This window comes from Pieris napi, chromosome 18, assembly GCF_905475465.1.
Source record: "Pieris napi chromosome 18, ilPieNapi1.2, whole genome shotgun sequence".
In the NCBI taxonomy this organism is placed as follows: Eukaryota; Metazoa; Arthropoda; class Insecta; order Lepidoptera; family Pieridae; genus Pieris; species Pieris napi.
This window is the reverse complement of record NC_062251.1, coordinates 2120043-2147699: the sequence shown is the minus strand read 5'-3', so window position 1 is coordinate 2147699 and position 27657 is coordinate 2120043. Positions and strand designations below refer to the sequence as shown.

Genomic DNA, 27657 nt, shown 5'->3' with positions numbered 1-27657 from the left:
TTTTGCAATTCGACCCACATACCCAAAAATACTTTCATTACTAAAAATAAACTCAAATGTCGACCTCAAACCCCGTTGCAAACCAGTTTCGTTCTTAAAATACATTTTGAAGGCTGTATCTATAAATATCGAACACATCAAACACACGCAAAAATGTCTCGCAATCTCCCTTCTTAAGGGAGCGTGGATACTTGAAGTATTACGTAACGCAATTTTTGAAGATTATTGCCCCCCCCCCCCCCCCCATGTAACTCGCCGTAACCATTTTTCAGTACCCAAGTACAGTACTGTACCCAAGTATAGTAAAACGTTTCGTGACCACCTTGTGTCTCTTTAGTTACTATTATGTGGTGTAAGTGGAAAATAATATTAACAACTAGCTGGCCTGACGAACATCGTACCGCCTAACAGTCGATTCTTTATGTTTTTAAAATACTTATTCTGCTATTCGGGACACCGGTCTAGCTAAGATAAAAAAAAAAAGTTGATAAGACAACAAATACATTATGTCAAAAAATAAAAATTTACCTTCCCGGAACCCCTCCACTAACACTTGAACTTTATGATATGGTATTAAAGTTCAAATTGACTTTTAAATAATATATAATGTATGGGAATATAGAAAAGTGTTGTTTTTAGACTTTTTCACTGAATTTTTTAAATTTTTCTCTCCGTAAGAACCATCCTCGTACTTCAAAGTATATTATAAAAAAAGAATTGGCCAAGTCGGTCTAGCCGTTTTCATGTGATGTCGTGACAACGGAAAACGGGTTTCATTTTTATATATATATATATAGATAACGCGTAATTTAATTTAATCCCCGCCCCGCATCGTAACGTTTTACAAAAGGACCCCCCCCCTCTCCCAAAATACGTTACGTAATACTTGAACGCTCCCTTACCAAAAAGAAAAAAGATCTGGTCTAGCAGATGTTCCTATACTGTCTTTCTCATACTCACATACTCACACTTTCAGATGTAAATTCTCTTTGACCAAAAGAGTTTTATAGAGGGAAAATGTTTTTGAGAATAATCCATATAAACATATAAAATAATCATTAATTCATCTAAAAAAAATATTGGTTGTTTGTAAAGTAGGTTTACGATCGAGATGTTTACGTGATAACGTCTTATTGGTGATATAAGTTTTTGGGAAGTAAGGAATTAATGAAGATAACAATTTTTTCAAATTTTAAATTACATCTATCGTTTTATTCACACTTTTGATGATAAATTTCGGGTGTAAAATGACAAGTTTACTTATTCGACTATGATATACATTTTTCATACATTCACGGAATGACTGGCAGCGCTCGAGATGAGACGGGAGATCGGTCCGTCTCTCTCTCGTTATACCTGCGATCGCGCTCGTGAGGTTTTGGTGTGACACAAGTTTCTGAACATGTCACCCGACTAAAACAATTTTAAAGACGTTATCACGTCAAAAGCCATAAATAACAATATTGACTTACTTTAACACGCGACACAAGACTGCCACAGATCAATCGCTCTCTCCCTTTTCTTTCTTGACTTTTAATTTGTCATTTTTTTTAAATGTCATTGTCAAATATTTTTTTTTTTGATAATAAAGACACGTGGCATTTTAATTTACAATTCGTAATTTGAATAACACTAAAACATTTCATAAATTCTCTTTACGAAATTTTAATTTTAAAAATAGAATTTCTATAATCGCCCTTCTCATTCACTCTCAATCGCTCTCCCCTTTTCCTTCGACAAAAACGCTGCACATCTTCGTGACGCTAATATTATTATTGCGTTTTATCTGTAAAAATTTTACCCTCATGCGCCTAAAGAAGTTGTACTTCAAAAATGACTTAACGCAGTCGATAAATAATTAAAGTAATTGAAACTGTTAACACATAACTTACTACTATACTAAGTAACGGATATATTTTCGCAAAAGTTTTAAATAATTACCATATTTTAATTCGGTTTTGCAAAAAAGGTTTCACAATTAATGGGCTTTTTATTGAAAGTACCGGATCAAGGGCATCGCAGGGGGGGGGGGCACTTTTTTAGTAATATATGTAAAATAAATGTATATATTGACGTGATAACGTCTTTAAAATCGTTTTAGTCGGGTGACATGTTCAGAAACTTGTGTCACACCAAAACCTCACGAGCGCGATCGCAGGTATAACGAGAGAGAGACGGACCGATCTCCCGTCTCATCTCGAGCGCTGCCAGTCATTCCGTGAATGTATGAAGAAAAATGTATATCATAGTCGAATAAGTAAACTTGTCATTTTACACCCGAAATTTATCATCAAAAGTGTGAATAAAACGATAGATGTAATTTAAAATTTGAAAAAATTGTTATCTTCATTAATTCCTTACTTCCCAAAAACTTATATCACCAATAAGACGTCATCACGTAAACATCTCGATCGTAAACCTACTTTACAAACAACCAAATTTTTTTTAAAAACTACTTTGAACTTGAAACTATTTTCTGCAGTAAACTTATGAATATTATACACTAGCTGACCCGGCTAACTTCGTGTTAACTTTGGTTATACTTAATTTAGGTTTTCATTAAGTTAATAACATTTATATAACATTTTTTTGCAAATATAGAAATTTCATTGCTTGCCATTGCGAAAGAAGAACGGCAGTTTTACACATTAGGCCTCTTCTCTCTAGCGCCAATATTGCCATACTGCATGTTAAAGCACTTTCTGATATAGAATATTTTTTTGTTTTGTTATCCGGCGCAAGAACAAAGTGGTAGGTTTCTTTTATATGCGTAATTTCGTCAACAGATGGCACCACATGCTGTTTGCATTCGTAAAATTAATTAATTAATTTATCGTTATTCGGTAACTTATCCGAGGAAGACGAACATTTCCACCTTGAAGGGAGAATCCTGGACCAATCTGATAGGCAATTTAAAAAAAAAACGTGTGTGTACTTATGTACACGCGTCAGAAGTTATACTTCGAATGGCATTTTTCTATCCATTTTAATGGCCACTTCCAATCGAAACGATATAATATGTACTAATCATGATATTTTACAATAAACACTATGTTTTTTATCACATTGGAACGGGTTTTCTGATATAGAAATCATTATTTTAGTTTAAATAAACACTACGCCATGACAGACAATGCAACTTGTCGATAAAACAGAGCAAGCGCCAACTAGCGGCCCAGCCTGTTTTACCGACGTTTGAACAGATATTTAGGGTGTCGGTTTTTTGTGACGTAAAATTTTTTCCCTAACGCGCCAAAAGAACATTTTTTTTTATTCCTGAATAGCGAACAGTCTTTGGGGTTGCTATGCTAATGTTCCATATATTTGTATGTAGCTTATTTAAAAATAAGCCAAGTAAAAGTATTCTGCCGATACAGCAAATGTCTTTATTTATAAAAATAATCTCCCAACGTTATTTTGTTAATCTATGGTTCATAATCAGTTATAGCCAAATAAAACCATAAACAAATCTTTTTTACAGAGAGATTCTGCGATGTAACACTGTACTGCTCGCCTAACTTCGCTACACAACTGTCAAAAGATATGGAGAAGAGTCTACGAGGGGTGTCTCTCAGGGCTCACAGGTTGGTCCATAACTTTTCATTATTTATTGTTATCACCTCGTTGTATTACAATATAAAAATTTAACTTAATTAAATGAATATGCAACTCCTTATAGCTTGCGAGCGATCTCTTCCAGGCAACCACTGTGAGAAAAGAAAAAATATTAAATTAGATAATAAGTACAAAAATACATATTACATATAGTTATTAAGAAAAAAAACTAAACAGGAACAAAAAACAAACTAAACTAATAAAGGATACATGAAAAAAAGCACACGAATCACGATAAATTAATTTAAGATCAGTCTCACGTCAGTTAGTACGAAAGTTAGGGATACGATGTGGACAGGTAATGTTTGTACAGAAGAAATTTAAAGGAAGATAGAGAAGGAGCTAAGCGAAAAATCACAGAAAAACCTAAAAAGTTTTAATTCCGGAAAACTGAACATTCTCTGCGGTAGCATAGCATGTTCCATGTTGGTATATGTACTAAAAAAGGTAGGCTAATTAAAATCACATCTCTTTATAATATTTATTTAAGCTGTCAAATATTCAACAGGGAAGTATTTTAACACCGATAAAGTACTATAGATAATGGAGATTGGAAATTTTAATTAAAATCCCATATTAGGGCAAATCACAAATCAAATATTATTACAATAAAATAATTCGACTTCAAAAATGATTAACGACGGTAAAAAAAAATCGATCAAAAAGTTTTTAGTTCCGCGTTCGATTTCGTCATACATTAAATTGTGCCAATTTAATATGATATTGACCTATAAGATAATAAATTATAACTGAAGAAAAAGCTTTTTTTTTTAAATTATTACTGTACTTTTTGAAACACTTAAAAAAGATTTTAAATGTTAAGTCTGTATCCACCTATAGCTAAGACAGCGGAAGGTTATTGCAAAGTAATTAGGAAATAAGGATAAAAATAGTAAAAGTCATAATCATTTATTCATAAAGGTACCACAATGTACTTATGAACGTCAAAAAAAAACATTAAATGCGTCTAATTTTATATTAACTGCCAGTTCTCAAATCAAGGGCGTAGAACGGAAGAGAAGAACTGGCAATAAACTTTCCGCCACTCTTTTTAATCGGCAAGTTTTTGACGTGACAACGTCTTATAATTCGATAGAGCCGGCTGCACGCACGAAAAAACATGACGCATGCGGCGTTACCTCACTCTGAGGCGTTACCTCGCTCTGAGGCGTTACCTCGCTGTGAGGCGTTACCTCGCTCTGAGGCTTTACCTCGCTGTGAGGCGTTACCTCGCTCTGAGGCGTTCCATTGAAATTGACATAATTGTATTTATGCGTACAAATAAATATAACTTGATCAATTCAATTGTGATTTCTATTTACCTCCTTCTCTATATCCATACAAAATACCTATCAAACAAATAAAATTTAATATTTTTTTTGAAAAATGCAACCATCCCATCAATATTTTTTTATGACGTTGTCACGTTCAACTATCGTCAGTAAACTGACTTTACAGACAACCGATTTTTTGTCTTACACAACGTTTTTAAGGAGCTGCAATCATTACATCATGTTCCACATGACATCTTAAGTAATAAATAATAATAAAATTAAAAACAATATTTGTCCTCTATGATAGGAAAAAAATGTGCATGTACTAGTGTACACACGTTAGAAGTGAAACTTCTTTATGACCTTATTTTTCGAAAAATTATCTATAATATGCAACTTTACAGATATTGGTTAAATAAAGTTAAATTAGATAAAGTTTAACAAAAGGCTTTTAATATCACAGACTTGAATACATATAATACAATTATTTCATTTTACCTTATTACCACTAAGATTATTACAGAATTTCATAAATTGTAATAGAATTTTTAGTATCATTGTTATAGTTATTATAAATTTTTGTTATTAATCGTTTAGAATCTCTTCGAATCAACCGTGGTAGGGACGAGAAAAAGACGCGCGTAACGGTCAAATGTGATGCGTTACCGAAACATGTGACGCGTAACCGAAAAATGTTACACTAAATTTTTTTCCAACCCCGATAAAGAAGTTTCACTTCAAAAATGATAGGAAACAAATATTATAATAGGAACTACTCGATTCAATTCAATCAATGAACCACAGCTGTTTTCTTATGTAACATATTGTGATTATATTATATTATTTTGTAAAATTAAAAAAAAAATACCTTAAAATTTAATAAATTAATGCAAACAGAAGTCACCACCACGCTAGTAAAAATACAAAGATATACATATATCTTAGCTTACATGACAGCAATGCTTAACTCATTAAGAGAAAAATTTGACGTGCTTACATTTTTAAAAATTTTATTGCAATATAAAAACCGCAATTTATTTCTTGCATAGATACCATTGTTTAATTTTTAAATATACTTTAATTACTTGCGTAATTTAACTAAAAGAACATTATATTTCAATTAAGTAGGTTTTCTTGATTACAGTATTTTTTTTTTAATGCATAGTTTTATTTTATTCAGTAGCCCTACATAGTAGGTTGGTCTGTGGACAAAAAGCGACAGTAGGGGACTGTCAAATCTCTCCTTTCCTAATCTTGCCTTTTAGGCAAATAAAGCAATTACTTTATTTAGTACCTGAGGTAAACAAAGAATTGTGTCAAAAGAGTGGTTGGCTGGGTGATCAGGGATTTTAGGAGTTAAATTGTTTAAAAAAAATAAACAATTATTCTTATTTTTAACTTTATTTTTATTTTATTCACATTTTATTAATTTTACTATACACCTTTACACAAGAATTAATTACGTGCACTGGCAACTTTTATATTTTTTTACATTCCTTTTCTTTTTTCTGCGACTGAGGCGCAAACTAGCTGCTGTGGTCTCTGGCAGAATGACCGGCGCTGTGGAACAGTCTGCTCCTCAGCATAATGCTGAGACAGGGCCAATTACAACCACAGCATACACGCATTACACACTTGAAATGAACCGAATGGGAAAAGGGATTAATTTTTTATTTTTAAGCTATTGCATAGATTTTATCGCGGGCTTTGAGCGCGACGACCGAATCAAAAAATTCCGTAACGAAATAAACCTAACACACGATGACGTAATATAGGTGCGGCCAATACTCGTTAGAGCGGGACAGAACGCATACTGCATCTCACATTGGTTCAGCGTGATCGGATAGGCGAGTTAGTCTGAGTCTGGTAGAGTGGTAGATTGAATTAATATCAAAGAAAAAAAAATACTGCAAAAAATAAATAAATAAATATTGCATAAGTTGATAAAAAATGCTATGCAATAGCTTTACCGCGCCAGTCCCCGAGTGCCACACGTATTTTTTCTTTGATTATTGTGTGTGTTTTTGTTTGTAATAAATGTTATGTCTATGTATAAATAATTCTCGTGTGTATTTAGACAATTATTGTTGAGATTACGTATTAGCAATAAAACCTCATAATCTTAATTCGTGACACATTTTATTTTTAATTGTCTGCCGCCATTTTGCGTCATCTAAGCGAAACTAGCGTCACTAACGGTGACTATTTTTTTACTCTCATCCCTGAGGTCGTAGGTTCGATCCCCGGCTGTGCACCAATGTACTTTCTATGTGAGCATTTAACATTCGATCGTACGAAGGTAAACATCGTCAATCGTGGTTAAAACAGCTTGCCTTAGACCCAAAAAATAGACGGCGTGTTTTAGGCGTGTTTATTTGAAAATCCACAGCCGGGGATCGAACTTACGACCTCTGGGAATACTGAAAATTTCAAAATAAGCAGTTTTCTTGTATTTGAAAGTCACAGTGATATTTGGGGGCCTCATAGCCTAGCGGTCTTATTAAGTGGCAGCTAGGTGAGGGGTACCGGGTTCGATTCCCGGTTCGAGGGCAAGTTTTAATTTAATTTAAATTTGTTCTCGGCTTTTGGGAGGGTTGTGCGGTACCGGGCGAGTGCCTAAACCGTACATGGAGGACATCATCGAATTTCTAAGGCAAAAAGCACGAATTATAAAAAATCGTATACTTGACGCTGGCTAATGCACAATCCGTGCCAGAGCTATTAACAAAAAAAATAAAATGTGTGCGTGTACTAGTGTACAGTAGTGTAAGTGAAACTTCTTTATGACCTTATTTTTCGAAAAATAATCTACTTTATGCAACTTTACAGAAATTGGTTAAATAAAGTTAAATTAGATAAAGTTTAACCAAAGGCTTTTATTATCATAGACATGAATACAAATACAATTATTTCATTTTAACTTATTACTGTAAAACTATGTAGTACTAAGATTATTACAGAATTTTATTAATTGTAATATAATTATTAGTATTACTATCATTGTTATCGTTATTATATATTTTTCATACTAATGGCTTCGAATCTCTTCGGATCAACCGTGGTAGGGACAAGAAAAAGATGGCGCGTAACCGAAAAATGTGACAAATGTGTGTAAATTTTTTTCCAACGCCGATAAAGAAGTTTTACTTCAAAAAGCAACATGGCGCGTAACCTGCTACAAAATTTCTCCCATACGTCGATAAAGAAGTTTCACTTCAAAAGATGGCGCGTAACGGAAAAATGTGACGCGTAACGAAAAAATGTTACACTAAATTTTTTTCCAACCCCGATAAAGAAGTTTCACTTCAAAAAAAAAAGTGGTATCACTACTTTTTTTTTTTGAAGTTGTTATGGGAGCACATAAAGTGGTAGAAGTAACATATTCAAAAATTCATTTTTAGGGTGGTACTGGCTGCCTGCTCGGAGCTGCTTGGCACGTTACTAGGAGCGCATGAGGCACAAGGAGAACCAGTTTTGGTGATAGATGGCGCTGAGCCGCAGCACGTGAGGGCCTTATTGGACTATATGTATACTGGAGAGATGAATGTCCATCATGTAAGTTTCTAGAAGAGCAGCTGGTTTAGAAGATTAATTTTCCCATGTAGAAGTTTCTCGGTGTAAGGCTGCTGCCTCGAATTTTGCGGGCAGCGGGGGGGAGCGGCAGGATCTTATGCGTAAAATCAAATGGACCGGTTCTCGAAAACAGCGGCGTGGCAGCGGCGCGGAGGCGGGTAACGAGCGGTGCAATCCAGTCAAGCGGTGACCGCCCGCGTTGTGCGTATGCATTGTAGTATAGTGCTGTACATATTTTTTGTGACGTACCAAAATGACCTCGGACGTGCAAGAGCAAATTATTTCAGCAATCTTTGAAAGGAGACCCATATGGAACCATATTTTTGCATATAACATATTTTTGCCCACAATAAATCGAGCGTTAGGAATAAATTTGAATCAAAAAGATGTTGTCGCCGTTTTTTAGACATTTCGTTCGCGAATAAAAACAAATATCTCGACTACACAACCACGAACACAACACTAAACCGCTATAGTGCCGCGCGATCTGCCCGCTGGTTTGGAGAACAGGTATGCGTTGGCCGCCTCGCTCCCGCGCCGCAGCCGCTGCCGCCCCGCTGCCCGCGAAATTCGAGGCAGCAGCCTAACTTTTCGATGTTTTTTCAGCTTAATAATAAGTGACAGTATGAATTTGACAGATTGAATTTAAGTGTTATTGTTATCTGTATTCAATATGACAAAAACGTATAAAATCTGTGGAGGAAGAAAAGTGTACTGTTCCTCTAACTTAACGGGAGGATTCTGGATTTTGGCAGATTCTTCATATTATGATTATTTAATAGAGAAATGTGTTCTATGCCTGCTCATATATTTTGGTTAAATTACGTCAGAATCGTACGTTTTTAAAGAAACATATAATATTCTTGTACAAAGTATCCCCTAAAAGTCCCTCTAAATTTGGGGGGAAAACCTCCAAGTTGGCATCACTTGGCGACGCCATCTTGCCTAGATTATTGCCGGGTTTTTCAAATTATCGATATAGATCGAGCGATGTGTTCTGTGATGACGACTATTGACATTCGAAACCTAGAATTTCAAATAGTTATTACTTATATTTGGTTTTTCAGTCCCAACTCGCTGGTCTCCTAAAAACAGCTGAAGAGTTACGAATCAAGGGCTTAACTGATATTCGATGGAACAATAAGGATGAACCACCCGATTGCACATCAGGTATCTTCTAATTCTTATCTCTCATCGTAGATTTCACTATAAGTTCTATGGTTGACTGTAATTAAAGCTGTGAGCAGTTTAGTTGGTTAAGCTTGCGACTTACCATCCCTGAATACGTAAGAACCCCAGATGTGTACCTATGTGTGAATGTCCTTTCTATGGTGCGCATTTAAGATTCGCTCGTACGAAGGAAAACATCGTGAGGAAACCGGCTTGCCTTAGACCCAACACTACGGCATGTGTCAGGCACAGGAGGCTGATCACCTACTTGTTTATTAGATTGACATATCATGATACAGAAATTTGAGGACCAACCCTAAAAAGGTTGTAGCGCCACTTGATTTTTTTAAATGTAAAAGTTAGTTTAAGAAAGTACCAGGCTGTCATAAATATAGGAGAGTTTGAATTTTTAGGCGCCGTAACAACGACGCAGATGAAGCAACAATCTCCCGAAGTGTATAAAGTACCTGGCATCACCCCTGACATATTTCCTGACAAGAATGACAAAATACGCGACAGACACACACCCGACAAAATTGACAAGACCACGATTGACAGAAAGTCTCCTATCAGGAATAATGATGAAGAGAAATGTTACAAGAATGATTTGGATGATGTAGAAGTGGCGAAAGAGAAATTCACTTTAAATGGTATGGTTTTGTCATTTCTAAAAAAAAGTTTTTAAGTTTGGTAATACCAGGAGGTTTTATGATATTTTGCTAGATATCGCGCCATTATTTTTTTATTAATTACGAAAAAGAATGAATGATGCAAGGAAAATATAAAAAAAGAATTCTTAGAGATATTAAAAACATTGGAATTCTTAGTGTTATAATATTAGAAAAATATATTCTTTACAGTTTTATTACCAAGAACGTTTTACAATATGTTGCTAGATATCGCGCCATTGTCGATGATGTATAAATTAGTAATTTGTGTATTAGCTTTCGCGCCATTATTTTTTTATTAATTACGAAAAAGAATGAATGATGCAAGGAAAATATAAAAAAAGAATTCTTAGAGATATTAAAAACATTGGAATTCTTAGTGTTATAATATTAGAAAAATATATTCTTTACAGTTTTATTACCAAGAACGTTTTACAATATGTTGCTAGATATCGCGCCATTGTCGATGATGTATAAATTAGTAATTTGTGTATTAGCTTTCGCGCCATTATTTTTTTATTAATTACGAAAAAGAATGAATGATGCAAGGAAAATATAAAAAAAGAATTCTTAGAGATATTAAAAACATTGGAATTCTTAGTGTTATAATATTAGAAAAATATATTCTTTACAGTTTTATTACCAAGAACGTTTTACAATATGTTGCTAGATATCGCGCCATTGTCGATGATGTATAAATTAGTAATTTGTGTATTAGCTTTCGCGCCATTATTTTTTTATTAATTACGAAAAAGAATGAATGATGCAAGGAAAATATAAAAAAAGAATTCTTAGAGATATTAAAAACATTGGAATTCTTAGTGTTATAATATTAGAAAAATATATTCTTTACAGTTTTATTACCAAGAACGTTTTACAATATGTTGCTAGATATCGCGCCATTGTCGATGATGTATAAATTAGTAATTTGTGTATTAGCTTTCGCGCCATTATTTTTTTATTAATTACGAAAAAGAATGAATGATGCAAGGAAAATATAAAAAAAGAATTCTTAGAGATATTAAAAACATTGGAATTCTTAGTGTTATAATATTAGAAAAAATATATTCTTTACAGTTTTATTACCAAGAACGTTTTACAATATGTTGCTAGATATCGCGCCATTGTCGATGATGTATAAATTAGTAATTTGTGTATTAGCTTTCGCGCCATTATTTTTTTATTAATTACGAAAAAGAATGAATGATGCAAGGAAAATATAAAAAAAGAATTCTTAGAGATATTAAAAACATTGGAATTCTTAGTGTTATAATATTAGAAAAATATATTCTTTACAGTTTTATTACCAAGAACGTTTTACAATATGTTGCTAGATATCGCGCCATTGTCGATGATGTATAAATTAGTAATTTGTGTATTAGCTTTCGCGCCATTATTTTTTTATTAATTACGAAAAAGAATGAATGAAGCAAGGAAAATATAAAAAAAGAATTCTTAGAGATATTAAAAACATTGGAATTCTTAGTGTTATAATATTAGAAAAATATATTCTTTACAGTTTTATTACCAAGAACGTTTTACAATATGTTGCTAGATATCGCGCCATTGTCGATGATGTATAAATTAGTAATTTGTGTATTAGCTTTCGCGCCATTATTTTTTTATTAATTACGAAAAAGAATGAATGATGCAAGGAAAATATAAAAAAAGAATTCTTAGAGATATTAAAAACATTGGAATTCTTAGTGTTATAATATTAGAAAAATATATTCTTTACAGTTTTATTACCAAGAACGTTTTACAATATGTTGCTAGATATCGCGCCATTGTCGATGATGTATAAATTAGTAATTTGTGTATTAGCTTTCGCGCCATTATTTTTTATTTATTACGAAGTAGAATAAATATCGCGAGGATATATAAAAAAAAAATATTATACATTAACAATTGGATATAAAATTTGTACACCTTTATATAAATACCAGCTGACAGCTCTGTGTTGCCATATAAAGATTATAGTACGAATATCGATATTAAATGGGGGTTTATGGTAGAACTTTTAAATTTAAAAAATACGATTTTCAGGAGTATTATTTTTATTACAGGAGGCCCGCCGCCATTGATTAAATTACCTGTCAAGGAAAAATGCAGCCCATTAAAGAGAGAACAATCAGATACGTAAGTAAAACATCCATAATCAAGTAAGAGCACTGGAGCAAAATCACTCATCGTAGATCTTAGATTTAAAAGGCCGGCAACGCACTCGCGAGCCTGGCATTGATCCAATCGTAAAAATTTACACTCATCATTTTGCCCTAACATGCCAAAAGAAGTAACTAAGTAAGAAGTAACTTTAAAAAAACATAAATGTTGACTATAGCTTACTTCGGGGTGTCGGTTTTTTGTGACGGTGTGCGCGCATTGTCAAAATTTACTCTCATCATTTTTCCCTTACGCGCCAAAAGTAGTAACTTCAAAAAACATAAATGTTGACTATAGCTAACTTCAGGGTGTCGGTTTTTTGTGACGGTGTGCATGCATCGTAAAACTTTACTCTCATAATTTTTCCCTAACGCGCCAAAAGAAGTATAACTTCAATAATATACTTACGCCCAATTTTGTAGATAATACTTCATAGTCGAAAGTAGCCCTTTTAGTTAATTATGGCAAAACTACTTATCACAAAATTTAATTGCATGACCCAAATCCGTCACCTAACTGTCATGCAACTAATCGATTAATAATCGATTATTTTTATAATTGAAAATCAATCATAGTCGATTTTTTATCTGCCACCTCCCGACATTATGTCTTTATTATCTCGAACTATTAGGGATATTCGATATACAACGATGTTTACAATGCGATGTATTGCTATACTCGATACTTACTTTTTTTGTAAGACATCAAAAGGATGATAAAAGCAGTTAATTTCACAAAAACTCAAGTTTGAATGGAACACTATAATTTAAAGGTAAAATAAATTTATTCAGCAGCACAAGACTACAATTAAAAAGACAACAAAAATACTGCAATGTGCTATTGAAAAGGCATACACTCAGTATTTATCAAATTTCACCTAAAATCTATCGAAACGAGATTAAGTTAATTTCGATTTTGATTATTCTTAAACGTTAATTTGTGTTTATAATTTCTATTGTTTATTTATAATTAAAAAAACATGAAAAATTAAATAACCGATTATTTGTTAATCGATTGTGCATGCTAAAAAAATAATCGATTAATAAAAAATCGATTTTTTATGTAGAATGTCACATCCCTACTAAAAAGGTTAAAGCGCCACTGATTTTTTTTTAATGTTAAATGTGTTTTTTTTTCAGAGAGAGCCAAAGTCCGAAACGTCAAAGGCGCATAAGCGGTAACGAACACATGGATGACGAATCGTTAAATAATATTAAAACGTGAGTATTTCCAAAATAATTACCATACAATTACAACAATAAATATAAAATTCTCGCGTCACAATGTTCGTTCCCATACTCCTCCGAAACAGCTCGACCGATTCTTATGGTTTTTTTATGCATATTCAGTAAGTCTGAGTATCGGCTACTATCTATATTTCAAACCCCTAAGTGATAAGGGAGCGTTCAAGTATTAGGGGTAAAATTGCATGCAAAAATACATACAACCCCTAATTTTCACCCCTCTACGATTAACCCCTATTATTATTGTAGATAGTTATTTTTATTGAAAAAAAAAAACAATGATTCTAAAAAATAATATACATGGCAATACAACGTTTGTCGGGGCAGCTAGTTTTTTGATCAATATCAAACTATCACTGTCAGCAACTGTCTGGCACATGTCTTGGTTGAATGTCTATGATCGGAGAAACGTATGCAATCTGTGACCCATATAGTACAGCTGTATAACTCCACGCTTCCCGCCAAAACTACCTGTCGGCTGTCACTGTTTTTTTTTTTACAGAGAAAAGGATCATGCCTGGCAACACGGCAATTTGGTAAGTAATATTATCTATTACGCGAGTACACAGATAAATGAAAATGTTTTTTTTTATAAATCGTATTAAAAACTTTTGTACAATTTGGGTGCGTACAAAGTAAACATGTCTTGTGAAACTTCTTTGGCAAACAATTGTTTAAGTCTTGTTCATATTTATACAAATCTAAAACTTAAGATTTCCGAGACTTAGAGGGAGGGAAAAGGAAGATATGTTAGGAATTTATTTGTCATTAAAATATTAAGTGTTGAAAATTAATACAAATTATAAATTTAATTTTTTAAAATTATTTCTTCAATAATAAAAATACGTGGCATTTTAATTTACAATTCGTCATTTCAATAAATTTCATAGATTCTCTTTACGAAGTTTTAGATTTTAAAAATAAAATTTCATTCTCACTCTCAATCGCTCTCTCCCTTTTCTTCGACAAAAACGCTGCACATTTTCGTGACGTATCCGAATTTTACTAAAGAAATTTCACTTCAAAAATATTGATGAAAAAATGCATACTTTTATGAATTGATTTAATTATTATTTCGTATAATAATTCTATTCAGAAAGACGTCACGTTTACGACGTCGACTTTTAACCTATTTAATTATGTCGACATTGTAGATGTTATTTAATAATATTATACTATTATTAATCTCATTTATTTCTTAAAAAAACAAATTTAAACTACTCCAAAGGGGGCAGTGTTGGCCAAGTGGCTTCAGCGTGCGACTCTCATCCCTGAGTTCGTAGGTTCGATCCCCGGCCGTTCACAATGGACTTTCTTTCGTCCGCATTTAACATTTGCTCGTACGGTGAAGGAAAACATCGTGAGGAAACCGACATGTCTTAGACCCAAAAAGTCGACGGCGTGTGTCAGGCACTGGAGGCTGATCACCTTCTTGCCTATTAGATTTAAAAATTATCATGAAACAGATTCAGAAATCTGAGGCCAAGACCTAAAGAGGTTGTAGCGCCACTGATTTATTTAAAGGGAACAAAATCACACTTGAAGGAAATACTGAATCAATTTAGACGACTCATTGGTCTAGTGGTTAGTACCTCTGACTGCGAATCCATGGGTCCCGGGTTCGATCCCCGGCTGAGACGACCATTTGTGATGAGCATTTGGTGTTGTGCTTAGGTCTTGGGTGTTTAAATATGTATTTATATGTCTATCTATCTATATGTATGTATATCCGTTGCCTAGTACCCATAACACAAGCTTCACCAGCTTAGCATGGGACTCGGTCAATTGGTGTGAATTGTCTTTTAAAAAAAATACAAAATGTGCGTGTACTAGTTTACACACGTTAGAAGTGAAACTTCTTTATGACCTTATTTTTCGAAAAATTATCTATAATATGCAACTTTACAGATATTGGTTAAATAAAGTTAAATTAGATAAAGTTTAACAAAAGGCTTTTAATATCACAGACTTGAATACATATAATACAATTATTTCATTTTACCTTATTACCACTAAGATTATTACAGAATTTCATAAATTGTAATAGAATTTTTAGTATCATTCTTATCGTTATTATACATTTTTGTTATTAATGGTTTAGAATCTCTTTGAATCAACCCTGGTAGGGACAAGAAAAAGACGCGCGTAACGGTCAAATGTGACGCGTAACCGAAACATGTGACGCGTAACCGAAAAATGTGACGCGTAACGAAAAAATGTTACACAAAAAAAATTTCCAACCCCGATAAAGAAGTTTCACTTCAAAAATTGTTTTACGTTACGTATTTCCAGAATATCTCAGTCGAGAGAATAGTTGGTTGGTGCGCAACGGACGCGGAAACCGGCAACTGGTCGCGCGACGGGTCGGACGACGAGTGGGGCGATGCGCCCACGGACATCGGGTCTTTCTTGCACACCAAACTGCGTGTGGACGGCGACAATAGTGCAGGTAATAAGCTATTGCATAGATTTTATTGCGGGCTTTGAGCGCGGCGACCGAATCAAGAAATTCCGTAACGAAATAAACCTAACACACGATGACGTATAGGTGCGGCCAATACGCGTTAGAATGGGACAGAACGCAACTGCGTCTCACATCGGTTTAGCGTGATCGGGTAGTGAGTCTGGTAGAGTGGTAGATTGAATTAATATCAAAGAAAAGGTACTCCTAAAAATAAATTAATAATAATTATATTGCATAAGTTGATAAAAAATGCTATGCAATACCTTTACTGCGGCAGTCCCCGAGTGCCACACGTATCTTTTTATAATAGGGTGGCAAAGCCTGCCGAACCCCCAAAGAGTAAGAGAAAAGATTAAGATTACTGTCAAACTATGTTGTCTATATACAAATAAGGGTAACAATGTACTCAAATCTCAAGACGGTACTTTCCGTATATACTCTATAGTCTATACACTAGATTACTTTATATCTATATGTGAATAGTTCCTTTTTCATCGCGTTTATTCGAGAAATATTAAACAAATTACCTCAACCACAAAACGACAAGAAGAAAACTTTGAGTTAAATCTTACGAAAATTATCTTTTTTTTTTTCGCCCATGGCGCAGGCTATAGTCTTTCGACCATACCGCCTAGTCGAAAATTATCTAATCTGTTGATAGATGGCGTTTTTTGGAACTAATACGTCAAACCTCCATATAGTACCACAGACTACAAAAATTGTCTACGATATGTCGATAAATTAAACTATATTTCCATTACAGATGAAGAGTCCGATGATAGCGCGTCTGCGATGCCTGAAGCTCCAGCCCACGCATCTTCGTCATCATCAACCACCAGTACTTCACACCTTGACGTGCCTAAACGTAAGTTTCCTGACCAGATCCTAAAGGGGCAAGTGCTACTGTATGTCAAGAGGGGCAAGAGGCTCTCCAGATGGTTAAGTGATACCGCCCATGGATACTCAATGCCAGAAATTGATTATTAGATATTACACCTCACTCACTCAGTCACTCACTCACTCACACACACACTCGCATACATACAGGCGTGTTGAAAACAGTTGAAAAAATAATTATAAAAAAACGAGTACACCACACGCGTTAGAAGTTATACTTGTAATAATTTTCCTCGAGCACTTTAGAGGGACGTTTCCCTCTTCTGTTTCACCGACGTTTGAACAGATATTCAGGGTGTCGGTTTTTTGTGACGGTGTGCGCGCGCATCGTAAAAATTTACTCTCATCATTTTTCCCTAACGCGCCAAAAGAAGTATAACTTCAAAAAAAGCCGGCGTAAAAAACTCTCGGTACTCTTTTGAAATAGCAATTCAAACAACACTTATTTTACTTTTACTTAAAAGTATTCTCAAATATTAACCATTATAATGATTTGTCAAATGAATATACATCTTTTTTAAGTTATACTTCTTTAGGCGCGTTATGAAAAATTGATGAGAGTGAAATTTTACGATGCGCCGACACCTAAATTCTACATCGTTAAGTTAGTTCCAGGTGGCATGAAAATCGATAATAACTATATTCAAGTTGTATATTCTAGTATTTTTATATTTAGAACATGTGAATCGTAACAGTACAATTAAACAGTGTGAATAAATAAATATTATTTTGGTGTTTTTATTAAATCAATTTCATATACGACGGTGATAGTATTTACTAATAATATTTTATTGATAATTTTAATATTTATCGTTAATCACTACTGCATTTTAGTAATTTTTTTCCATACGCCAAAGAAGTATAACTTCTAACGCGTGTACTTACATAAGTACACACACTTTATATTAGCTTCACCTGTATAGTATGTATGTATGTATGTAACCGACTCCTTCGGACTCGATTTTGACCCACTTTTAACGGACAGATTTAATTCAAACTTTGCGCACCTGTCAAAGATCGATGACAATGCAATAATCCGAAAAAAAAAATGTTACTAAAAAATAAAAAATAGTTAAAAAAAACTAAAAAACACGCTTTTAAAGCACATCAGGCACTCGACAGACGAAAAATATGGCACAGAGCGCCCCACGCTTTTTCACAATAATACCAGTATTTTTTGTTCATTACCATTTTCAGCCTAAATTAGGATTTTTTTTTCACTTTTTAGTTTGATGTGCGTTAAAAGCGTGTTTTTTTAGTTTTTTTAAACTATTATTTATTTTATTAACAGTTTCCAAGAGCGGTGTCGATCCGCGATTCTCGGATGTCGTGAAGTTGAACGATTATTTGAGGCACGGAAGAAGACCGCAGTTCTGGGAAGAGAGTTATGTCAAACGGGTATGTATTTAACTGGAATTTTAACCTTTTAGTGACTAGAACCTGTACAAATTGTTATTAATTGTTAAGTATTTAAAAATTCATAGAGAAGAACCCTCCAATACGCGATAGACAAGATGGCGTCGCGCTTGTGACGTCCTTGTAAACGTCAAGTTTGAGGTGTTAATTGTCATTCTTAAATGACAAATGATATTTCGTTTAAAATCAGTCTGCCACGAAATTAAACTTCTATATGTTAGACAGACATTATTTACGTGCAAACATCATTTATTACTCGTTTAATCTGTGGCCATTTTGTGTCACGTGACCGACGTAAGTGAATGTTTTTAGATAGATAGTTAGGTGTTATAGCTAGTTTTTAGATAGATAGTTAGGTGTTATAGCTAGTTTTTAGATAGAATTTTGAGATGGTAGATTTTTAGATGGATGATTGTTGTTGATGTTTTACAAAAGTCTGTACAAAACTTCGCTGCGGCCAGTGCTCACTTATGGTTCTGAAACCTGGCTCCTTAGCAAGAAAGACGAGATCTTTCTCCTTATTTTCAAGCGGAAGATTCTTCGAAGCATCTTTGCACCGGGTGTCACCTTTTTTGGGGTGACACCCACCCGGTCTCTCAACTTTAAGAACAATGTATAAACAAAAAAAAATCGCTAGCACTTTTCAGGGATTCCTCCACTAGCTCAGCTCTATCTAGAAATCGGGGATTCCCGCAAAAGAGCCTGAAGCTGTCGTGGGGGATTCCCCGTCCCATACTCGCGATCTTTGTCCTTTATCATATAAAATTTATTGCTTTTTACTTTCGATGGGGTGACACCACCAACTGCCGCACCGGGTAGCTAGGCTACTGCATGACAGCGACGTTCTTACCGGCCAAGAAAAGCATTTGGCACTGTAACTGTGGCTTTTTTTCGCACAGGCTACATTCAGTAATATATTTATTAAATAATCTTTTTATAGGTTATGGACGCAGTACGCATGAAAGAACTAGAGATGAAGCAAGCCGCTGAAATCCTGGGCGTGAGCTATGGCACCTTGTATGGGAGGTATCGGGATGTGTATGGTTGCATTAATCGACCTTATAGGTAATTGATTTATATAATAAACTTTTCTTATTAATTTTATATTTTTTTAACGCCATGCCCCCGTCGCTCACCGATACACAATAGATATTTTTGAAATTAGCGATAATCAAAACTAAAAAAACTAATTTATATTTGTCAATTATTAAAAAAAATAAGTTAGGCTTTTGACTTACTAAAGCAGGCATAAATCGTTTTTTTAATGACTTTTCGTACCATTAACAAAAGAATAGAACAGCCTTTATATTAATCGCATTGTTCTAGTACTATTCGCTACACAGAACCAACAAGTAAAGGGCTGGACTCAATCGGCGGGGGCGTGGCCTGCGCTAGGGACAAGACTGGGAGCATCATTTTAAGACAGTATGTACGATTTTCGATATTAATTAATAATTTACCGCGATTATAAATATAAATTTAAATATAAAATCGTATATATTTTCGATTTTGATACCATAAAGTTCACACACTTGTGATTCTTATTCAATTGCTTGAAAATTGATATGACGTATCATGATACAGAAATCTGAGGCCCAAGCCTCAAAAACGTTGTAGTGCCACTGATTAAATTGTTTTTTTAGAACGGCCCGTGACTTTTGGCAAGCGAAAGGACCTTCGGAAGTCTTGGATCGGCTTCAGAGGGGGGAGCTGAACGTGGAGGCCGCAGCTTTGGCCCTTGGAGTGAACCCTACGAAGCTTGCAGCCTACGTTGCTGAACCAGAAGGTAATTTTTGAAGCTATACTTCTTTTGGGGCGTTAGGGAGAAATGATGGGAGTAAATTTTGACGAGGCGCCCGCACGCCGTCACAAAAAACCGACACCCTGAAGATAGCTATAGTCAAAAATTAGTTTTTTTGAAGTTATACTTCTTTTGGCGCATAAGGGGAAAATTATGGGAGTAAATTTTTACGATGCGCCCGCACGCCGTCACAAAAAACCGACACCTTGAAGTTAGCTATAGTCAACAACATATTTTTTTCAAGTTATACCTACTTCTTTTGGCGCATTAGGAAAAAATGTTGCGAGTATTTTTTTCTATTGGTAGTGTCGTTTTATCTACAAACGTAGAATAAGATTTTTGAAAAGATTTTTATCTTAGTACGCGTAAGAAGTATAACGCGTGTACATAAGTGCAGAAACGTTTTTTTTTTTAAATTTAAACGCGATTTTTTTCTCGTTTCTAGTACTTTTCAGCTATCGTGAACTGTCATCAAGTTGTTATTTTGACATTACGATTAGATTCAGAGACAAAAGCGCGCTTGACCTAATGTCCCATAACCCCTATATGGGGCAGAGGGCGTTCACAGTAATTTTTCATCGCGTTCGGTCTTGAGCGTCTTATTACAACTCGCTCCAAGTCTATCCGGTTCTCTGCCTCATCTGCAACTGCACGGCGCCAGGTTTGCCTGGACAGCCACGCTTGCTGGTTCCAATCAAGTGCCTGCTTGGGATCCCTTCGGAGTGAATAGCCTTATCCATTTCCATTTGCGTCGCTTGATCTGCTGGATAATCGGGGTTTCTCGGCAGCGCTCCCAAAGTTTAGTATAAAATAGCTTACATCAAAAGTTATTGGAAAAATCGTGGCGTTATTTATTTATATCATTACACCTTTTTCCCGAAGTGGAAGGCAGAGACCACAGACCTCCACTAGCCATGGGCCCCCTATATCTTTCCCTTCATCCACTTTCATGACATTCACCAAGCGTGGTTATGGATACTTTTGACGTACGAACCAATTCGACTTAGGTCCTTCAAAGAGCGTACCAATTCTTTCAAGGCCAGCAACGCACTCCCGAACCCTCTGGCAATGTGTCCATGGGCGGTAGATATTTCCGAACCAATTCGACTTAGGGTCCTTCAAAGAGCGTACCAATTATTTCAAGGTCGGCAACGCACTCGCAAGTCCTCTGGCTATGAGAACTTCCATGGGCGGTAAATATTTCCAAACCAATTCCACTTAGGTCCTTCAAAGAGCATACCAATACTTTAAAGGTCGGCAACGCACTCGCAATTCCTCTGGCAATGAATGCCCATGGGCGGTAACCATCTCCGAACCAATTCGACTTAGGGTTCTTCAAAGAGCTGACCAATTCTTAAAAGGCCTTGACTTGCGAGCTTCTGGCATTAAGAGTCCAAGTCATAAAGAAGAGTGACGTTGAACGTTGTGTAAAAAAAAAAAAAACATGGCGATTAAAAAGAGTGGCGGAGAGTTTATTGCCAGTTCTTCTCTTCCGTTCTACGCCCTTGATTTGAGAACTGGCAGTAAATGTAAAATTAGAAGCATTAATATTTATTTCTTTAATGACGAATCACAAGTGTACATTGTGTTACCTACGTGAATAAATGATTTTTGAATTTTGAATTTTTGACCATGGGTATCAACCACAGTTGCCCATTTGTCACAAAAATAACCACAATTGTTTCGAAGCACTTAGGAAGGTTGATGAGCACAGTTTTTTCACAAATATTTTCTAATATTAATTAGTATGGATTTAAATTGAATATTTGCTTCTGATTATAATTCAGACGCACATATAAAATTCGCACTTGTATAATGAAAACAAAATGAAAACACGTCTTTTAAACGTAGAAACTCAAAACATGTGGATAAATAATCCAAAATCGCCTACATGTCTTTTAATTGCAAGCTCATTCGGGGGTTATAACCTCACTGGATCCTTTCAAGTGTTATAACAATTAATAATTCAGTTGCAGGATACACATTGCCAGCATATATGCCAGATATAACCAAGTTGTCTGAAGGGAAGAAAGAAGACCCGAGTGAGTATCAGACATTGTAAAATAGACCTTCAAACTTAAATATAGTTACTATTAGGAGATATATTCTTTAAGCAATTGCATAGACTTTATTGCGGGCTTTGAGCGCGGCGACCGAATCAAGAAATTCCGTAACGAAAATAAAAACCTAACTGGAGCTGGTCTTCCTGTGACTCTCATCCCTGGTGGATTGGACCAATGGACTTTTTTTTCATTGAACAGGGGGACCCTAAGTAGAATTGCTTCGGAAATACTTCAGTCTATCAATTTAACACTCCCGATCCAATAATCGGTGTCAGACAAAGGAAAGAACAGATTTAGGAAAGAAAAGAGCGTACCAAAACTTGCGAGCCGTGAGACCGTATGCGCCCTATAAATATATATATATATGTATATACGAAATATATATATATATATAATAATACTAGCCGTTTCGCGCCCGCTTTGCTGGACGAATTAAAATAAATTTTATGTTTCATTATTTTATTTTTTTTCATATTTTTATTATTCTTCTTTTTAACTTCCCGCTAAGAAAATTGAAATATTTCGAAAATCGAGTTTTTAACAGATGTTGACGTTTAGAGGTTCTAGGAAGCCTCCTCGAATGTTTTCGCGGTGAAGTCGGTATGGATATATATATATTATTATATATATTATATATTTATAGGGCTCCATACAAAAAAGGCATGCTCTCTACAAAAAAGGTCCCTTTCATTTTTTCGCTAAAATGCATAGGAAAAAAGTTACAGGGCTTTAAAAAACTAAAATTATAAAAAGTCAAAAAAGTGCGTTTCAATTTTTTCTATTAAATAAAACAACTATTTTATAATTTTCGTTTTTCCTTTTTTGTAGAGAATTTAATTTCCTACAAGATATCAAAAAGAGAAATTTGAAAAAAAATTTTTTCGACGATTTACAATAAAAATAAAGAAAAACGTTTTTTTTTTCAATGCATTTTAAATGGGAAAGGGCCCCCTATTGTAAGCTTCTGTACCACATAATATCAAATATTTTTTTTCATACATAATATTCATGTCAACTACTGTAACTACTTATTACTTAAATCAAACAAATATTACGCTGAGCCATGCTGGCCTGGTGCCTTCAGACTGTCATAAAGTGCACCAATGGCAATTCTCTTCCCTCGTGAGGCCTCAGACCCAAATCGTGTCAGACACAGGTGGCTAACCTACTTATTTTAGAAAACATATCACGAAATACACAGAAATCGGAGACTTGAAAGGTCTTTGGGCCAACACAAGTCACTAATAAGCCTAACGTTTAAAAAAAAATCCACATTTCAGACGCGGACATCGAATTGGCGTTCGATCAGACTCTTCGTCCACGATCTTATAGTAGAAAAGATGCAGTTATTACAAAAGTAAGTAAATTTGGTATATGCCAGGGAAGTAAGTTTTGTGTCTGCCAAGAAAGTATGTTTTGTATATGCCAAGAAAGTAAGTTTTGTGTATGCCAAGAAAGTAAGTTTTATGTATGCCAAGAAAGTAAGTTTTGTGTATGCCAAGAAAGTAAGTTTTGTATCTACCAGGAAAGGAAATTTTGTGTATGACAAGAAATTAAGTTTTGTGTATGACAAGAAATTAAGTTTTGTGTCTGCCAAGAAAGTAAGTTTTGTGTATGACAAGAAAGTAAGTTTTGTGTGTGCCAAGGAAGTAAGTTCTCTATATTACAAGTCTCGATCGAGTTACAACTCCTAAAAACAAGAAAACAAATATATTTGTCCGAGAAAAATCGTTAATCCACCGATATTCACATCGTCATTAGCGAGTTAAGTGGGTGAATGAATTTTCAATTCAAGACATGAATTTCATTTAGATTTCCTTTTAACACTACAAATAACACTTTAGCTTGAATAAAGATTAGCTGGTGGCACCGATCTCACTTATAATCTCATAGACCCAACTCGGTCTAACCTCTCATTACCACTTCACTGAATACTCCATCAGTACTACATCCCCTGAACGTACTGTCCAAAGTCAAGATGCTCTGCTCTGATTGGTCGTAACGATATTCGTTGCGTGCTGATTGCTCTTAACTAACAAATGTCAAATTAATTTATGATTCTCAAAAGTAATAGAAGAAATCTCAATGATTGACCAAAGCAACAATACAAATTTACTCGATCAGAACATTTCCGGACATGTATATAGACAACCACAGCACACACACATTGCACACTTGAAGCGAACCGAATGAGAAAAGGGATTTTTTGAAGTTATACTTCTTTAGGCGCGTTATGAAAAATTTATGAGAGTGAAATTTTACGATGCGTGCGCCCCGTGACACAAAACTAACAGAATGAAGTTGCCCACGGAAGATGCTACGGCATTGGACATAAGTTAAAAACAACATTCGAATAATAATAGAATTTATGTTACACTTAATGCAAGAGAATAATAATAAATATTTATTTATTTAATTTTTCAAATGTAAACTGAACTTTATTCACTATAATGACTCCTTTTCCAGTCTTTGATTATTTAATTGTAATTAATTATTTGCATGCAATCAAAAACTATTTTTAATTATGCCAAAGAAGTATAACTTCTTACGCGCGTACATAAGTACACGCACCCTTTTTTTATTTTATTGCTTTTGATATGTCTTATTTTATTTTTTCTTTGAGTATTGTTATTTTGTGTGCTTATGTGTGTGTGTTTTTCGTATGTAATAAATGTTATGTCTATGTCTATATATTTTATATTACGTTAAACGTTTCAGCAGATAAAGAAACCTCCAGGGAATATGGAAGAGGATTTATCAGCCAGCTCTTTTGAAACACCATTTACACCACAACCTAATCAAAGTAAGTATATATATATATATATACTATTCCACATATAGTAGCTAACCTTGCTTTATATATATATGGAACAGGTGGCAAAGGGTAGGAGGCTCATCTGATGTTAAGTGATACCCCCGCCTATGGACACTCGTGCCAGAGGGTTGCGAGTGCGTTGCCGGCCTTTTAAAAATTGGTACGCTCTTGAAGGACCCTAAGTGGAATTAGTTCGAAAATCCTTCAGTTTGAATAAGATGATGTAAAACTGCCTATGATCTATATAAAAGGGTATCTGTGGGAAAATGGCAGATACACTTCTGCATCTGTTTCACATCTTAAGTGCATCAAAAATTTCATTCTAAGCCTCAAAAAAAAGTATAAATTATTTTGTTGTCTTGCTGATTTGTTTATATAAGATATAATTTTTCTAGAAATAAAATTTCCATGTTCAATTTTTAATTAATACAATATTATTGATAGGCAACGCGTGGCCATCAATTCGCGTAGCGAGCATAGAGTCGCTTCGAGGTGGCGAAAACACTCCCTCTCCCTCACAGCTCATGAAAACACGACCGGATCTGACAATAATAGCCGCGAAACGCGACAAGGATGAAACGTGATAATACTCTGCGGTTAATTTCCATATGTTTAGGCCTGTCTATCCGTTTATAGCCGCCTTAAAAACTAAGGTCAAAGGCCCTTGCCCGTATTGGGATGTTCAAAACTACTTTTATTGTGTGATCTTTTCCAAGATTTGAGAGCTATTAGAGAGATTACTCGTTTACAGTGCCACATACTTTTCTTGGCCGGTAAGAGCGTCGCTGTCATTGATATTAGTATTGCCAGTTAATAAAAAAAAGAGTGTGTGTACTTATGTACACGCGTTAGAAGTTATACTTCTTTGGCGTGTGGAAAAAAAATAACTAAAATGCAGTAGTGATTAACGATAAATATTAAAATTAATCAATAAAATTATTATTAGTAAATACTATCACCGTCGTATATGAAATTGATTTAATAAAAACACCAAAATAATATTTATTTATTCACACTGTTTAATTTTACTGTTACGAAACACGTGTTCTAAATATAAAAATACTAGAATATACAACTTGAACATAGTTATTATCGATTTTCATGACACCTAGAACTAACTTCATTCTGTTAATTTTGTGTAACGGTGCGCGCGCATCGTATAATTTCACTCTCATCAATTTTTCATAACGCGCGTTAAGAAGTATAACTTCAAAAATTAACCATTATAAGGGAAATAATTTGAAGTCATGCAGGCTAACTTAATCATTTATTGAAATGTCTAAATAAAACAGTCTATACTAGTATCTAGAATACAATTCTGGGCTCAAATAAATGTGACACAAACTTAGGAACAACTAATATGATAGGGTACTATTAGTACAGATACCAAATATAATAGACGACTCATTGGTCTAGTGGTTAGTACCCCTGACTGCGAATCCATGGGTCCCGGGTTCGATCCCCGGCTGAGGCGAACATCGATGTGATGAGCATTTGGTGTTGTGCTTAGGTCTTGGGTGTTTAAATATGTATTTATATGTCTATCTATCTATAATATGTGTGTATATCCGTTGCCTAGTACCTATAACACAAGCTTCACCAGCTTAGCATGGGACTAGGTCAATTGGTGTGAATTGTCCAATCATATAAAAAAAAATCTTTTAAGATAGCAATCAGAACCGTTCGATAATTAAAACTTTGCCATTGTAATTAATAATGCAAGGAATATATTTTGGTTGAATTTTTATTGGGTGTTGGCAGATAACTAACAATGTCAGTTTGACATTTCAAAATGGCGACGGTAGTACCAATTTCAGCCGTCGACCAAGAAAAGTATGTGGCTCTGTACAAGGAAACTATTGATTATTATAGATAGAGGTTTTGTGTCAAAATATAATCTGTAGTTTGTCCAAAAACCCTTTTCAAATGTGCTTACATGTCCATTTACAAAATAATTTGTTTCAAATTTTTTTTCCATCTTTATTCATAAGAACTGAACTATTTTAACTGAAATACTTATCTGATTTAAAGTTTTTCAAGTCTTTATGAATAAGGATAAATTTTGCATAGTCTATGTTTGTTTGGCACCAATATATAGTTTTTCAAATTATAAAAAAAAACTAATTGTCTGTGACATTTCATAGTCCTCAAATGACATGAGTTTTTTGACATGTAAATATGTTCCTCTAATCAAATTTGTTGATTTATATGTTATTTCTATTTAATTATATAAAAATCAAATATATATTTAAAGACAGAGCGGTCAATATCAAACAAGTTGGACTTTTTTGATAATTGACAATTTTGATTAGTCAAATGTCGTAGACTGAAAAATAATCTGTTTATCCGCTCTATTGTCTATTTATTTGCAATACTTTTATATAAAAAAATCATTTATGAATTTTTCGAATTTCTTTTGAATCTTATTTATAGAATTAAGTGTAAATAACTATTATGACCAATGTAATGTTTATTTAAAATAAATTAGAATAAC

General features: G+C 34.3%; 1 protein-coding gene across 1 annotated transcript in view; it reads left to right on the top strand.

Moving 5' to 3' along the window:
- The window catches only part of LOC125058760, a 46003-nt gene extending 19936 nt beyond the window's left edge, over positions 1–26067 (top strand). Inside the window, exons 3-18 of the mRNA XM_047662916.1 lie at positions 3482–3584; positions 8291–8444; positions 9530–9632; positions 10046–10282; positions 12367–12439; positions 13603–13683; positions 14210–14243; positions 16000–16156; positions 16935–17036; positions 18360–18466; positions 19425–19549; positions 20128–20270; positions 22256–22327; positions 23629–23705; positions 25067–25151; positions 25608–26067. Of these exons, the coding sequence (XP_047518872.1) occupies positions 3482–3584; positions 8291–8444; positions 9530–9632; positions 10046–10282; positions 12367–12439; positions 13603–13683; positions 14210–14243; positions 16000–16156; positions 16935–17036; positions 18360–18466; positions 19425–19549; positions 20128–20270; positions 22256–22327; positions 23629–23705; positions 25067–25151; positions 25608–25747 (1793 nt within the window). The 3' untranslated portion in view covers positions 25748–26067. The remainder of the gene's footprint in view (positions 1–3481; positions 3585–8290; positions 8445–9529; positions 9633–10045; positions 10283–12366; positions 12440–13602; positions 13684–14209; positions 14244–15999; positions 16157–16934; positions 17037–18359; positions 18467–19424; positions 19550–20127; positions 20271–22255; positions 22328–23628; positions 23706–25066; positions 25152–25607) is intronic.
- Positions 26068–27657: the final 1590 nt, after the last annotated feature.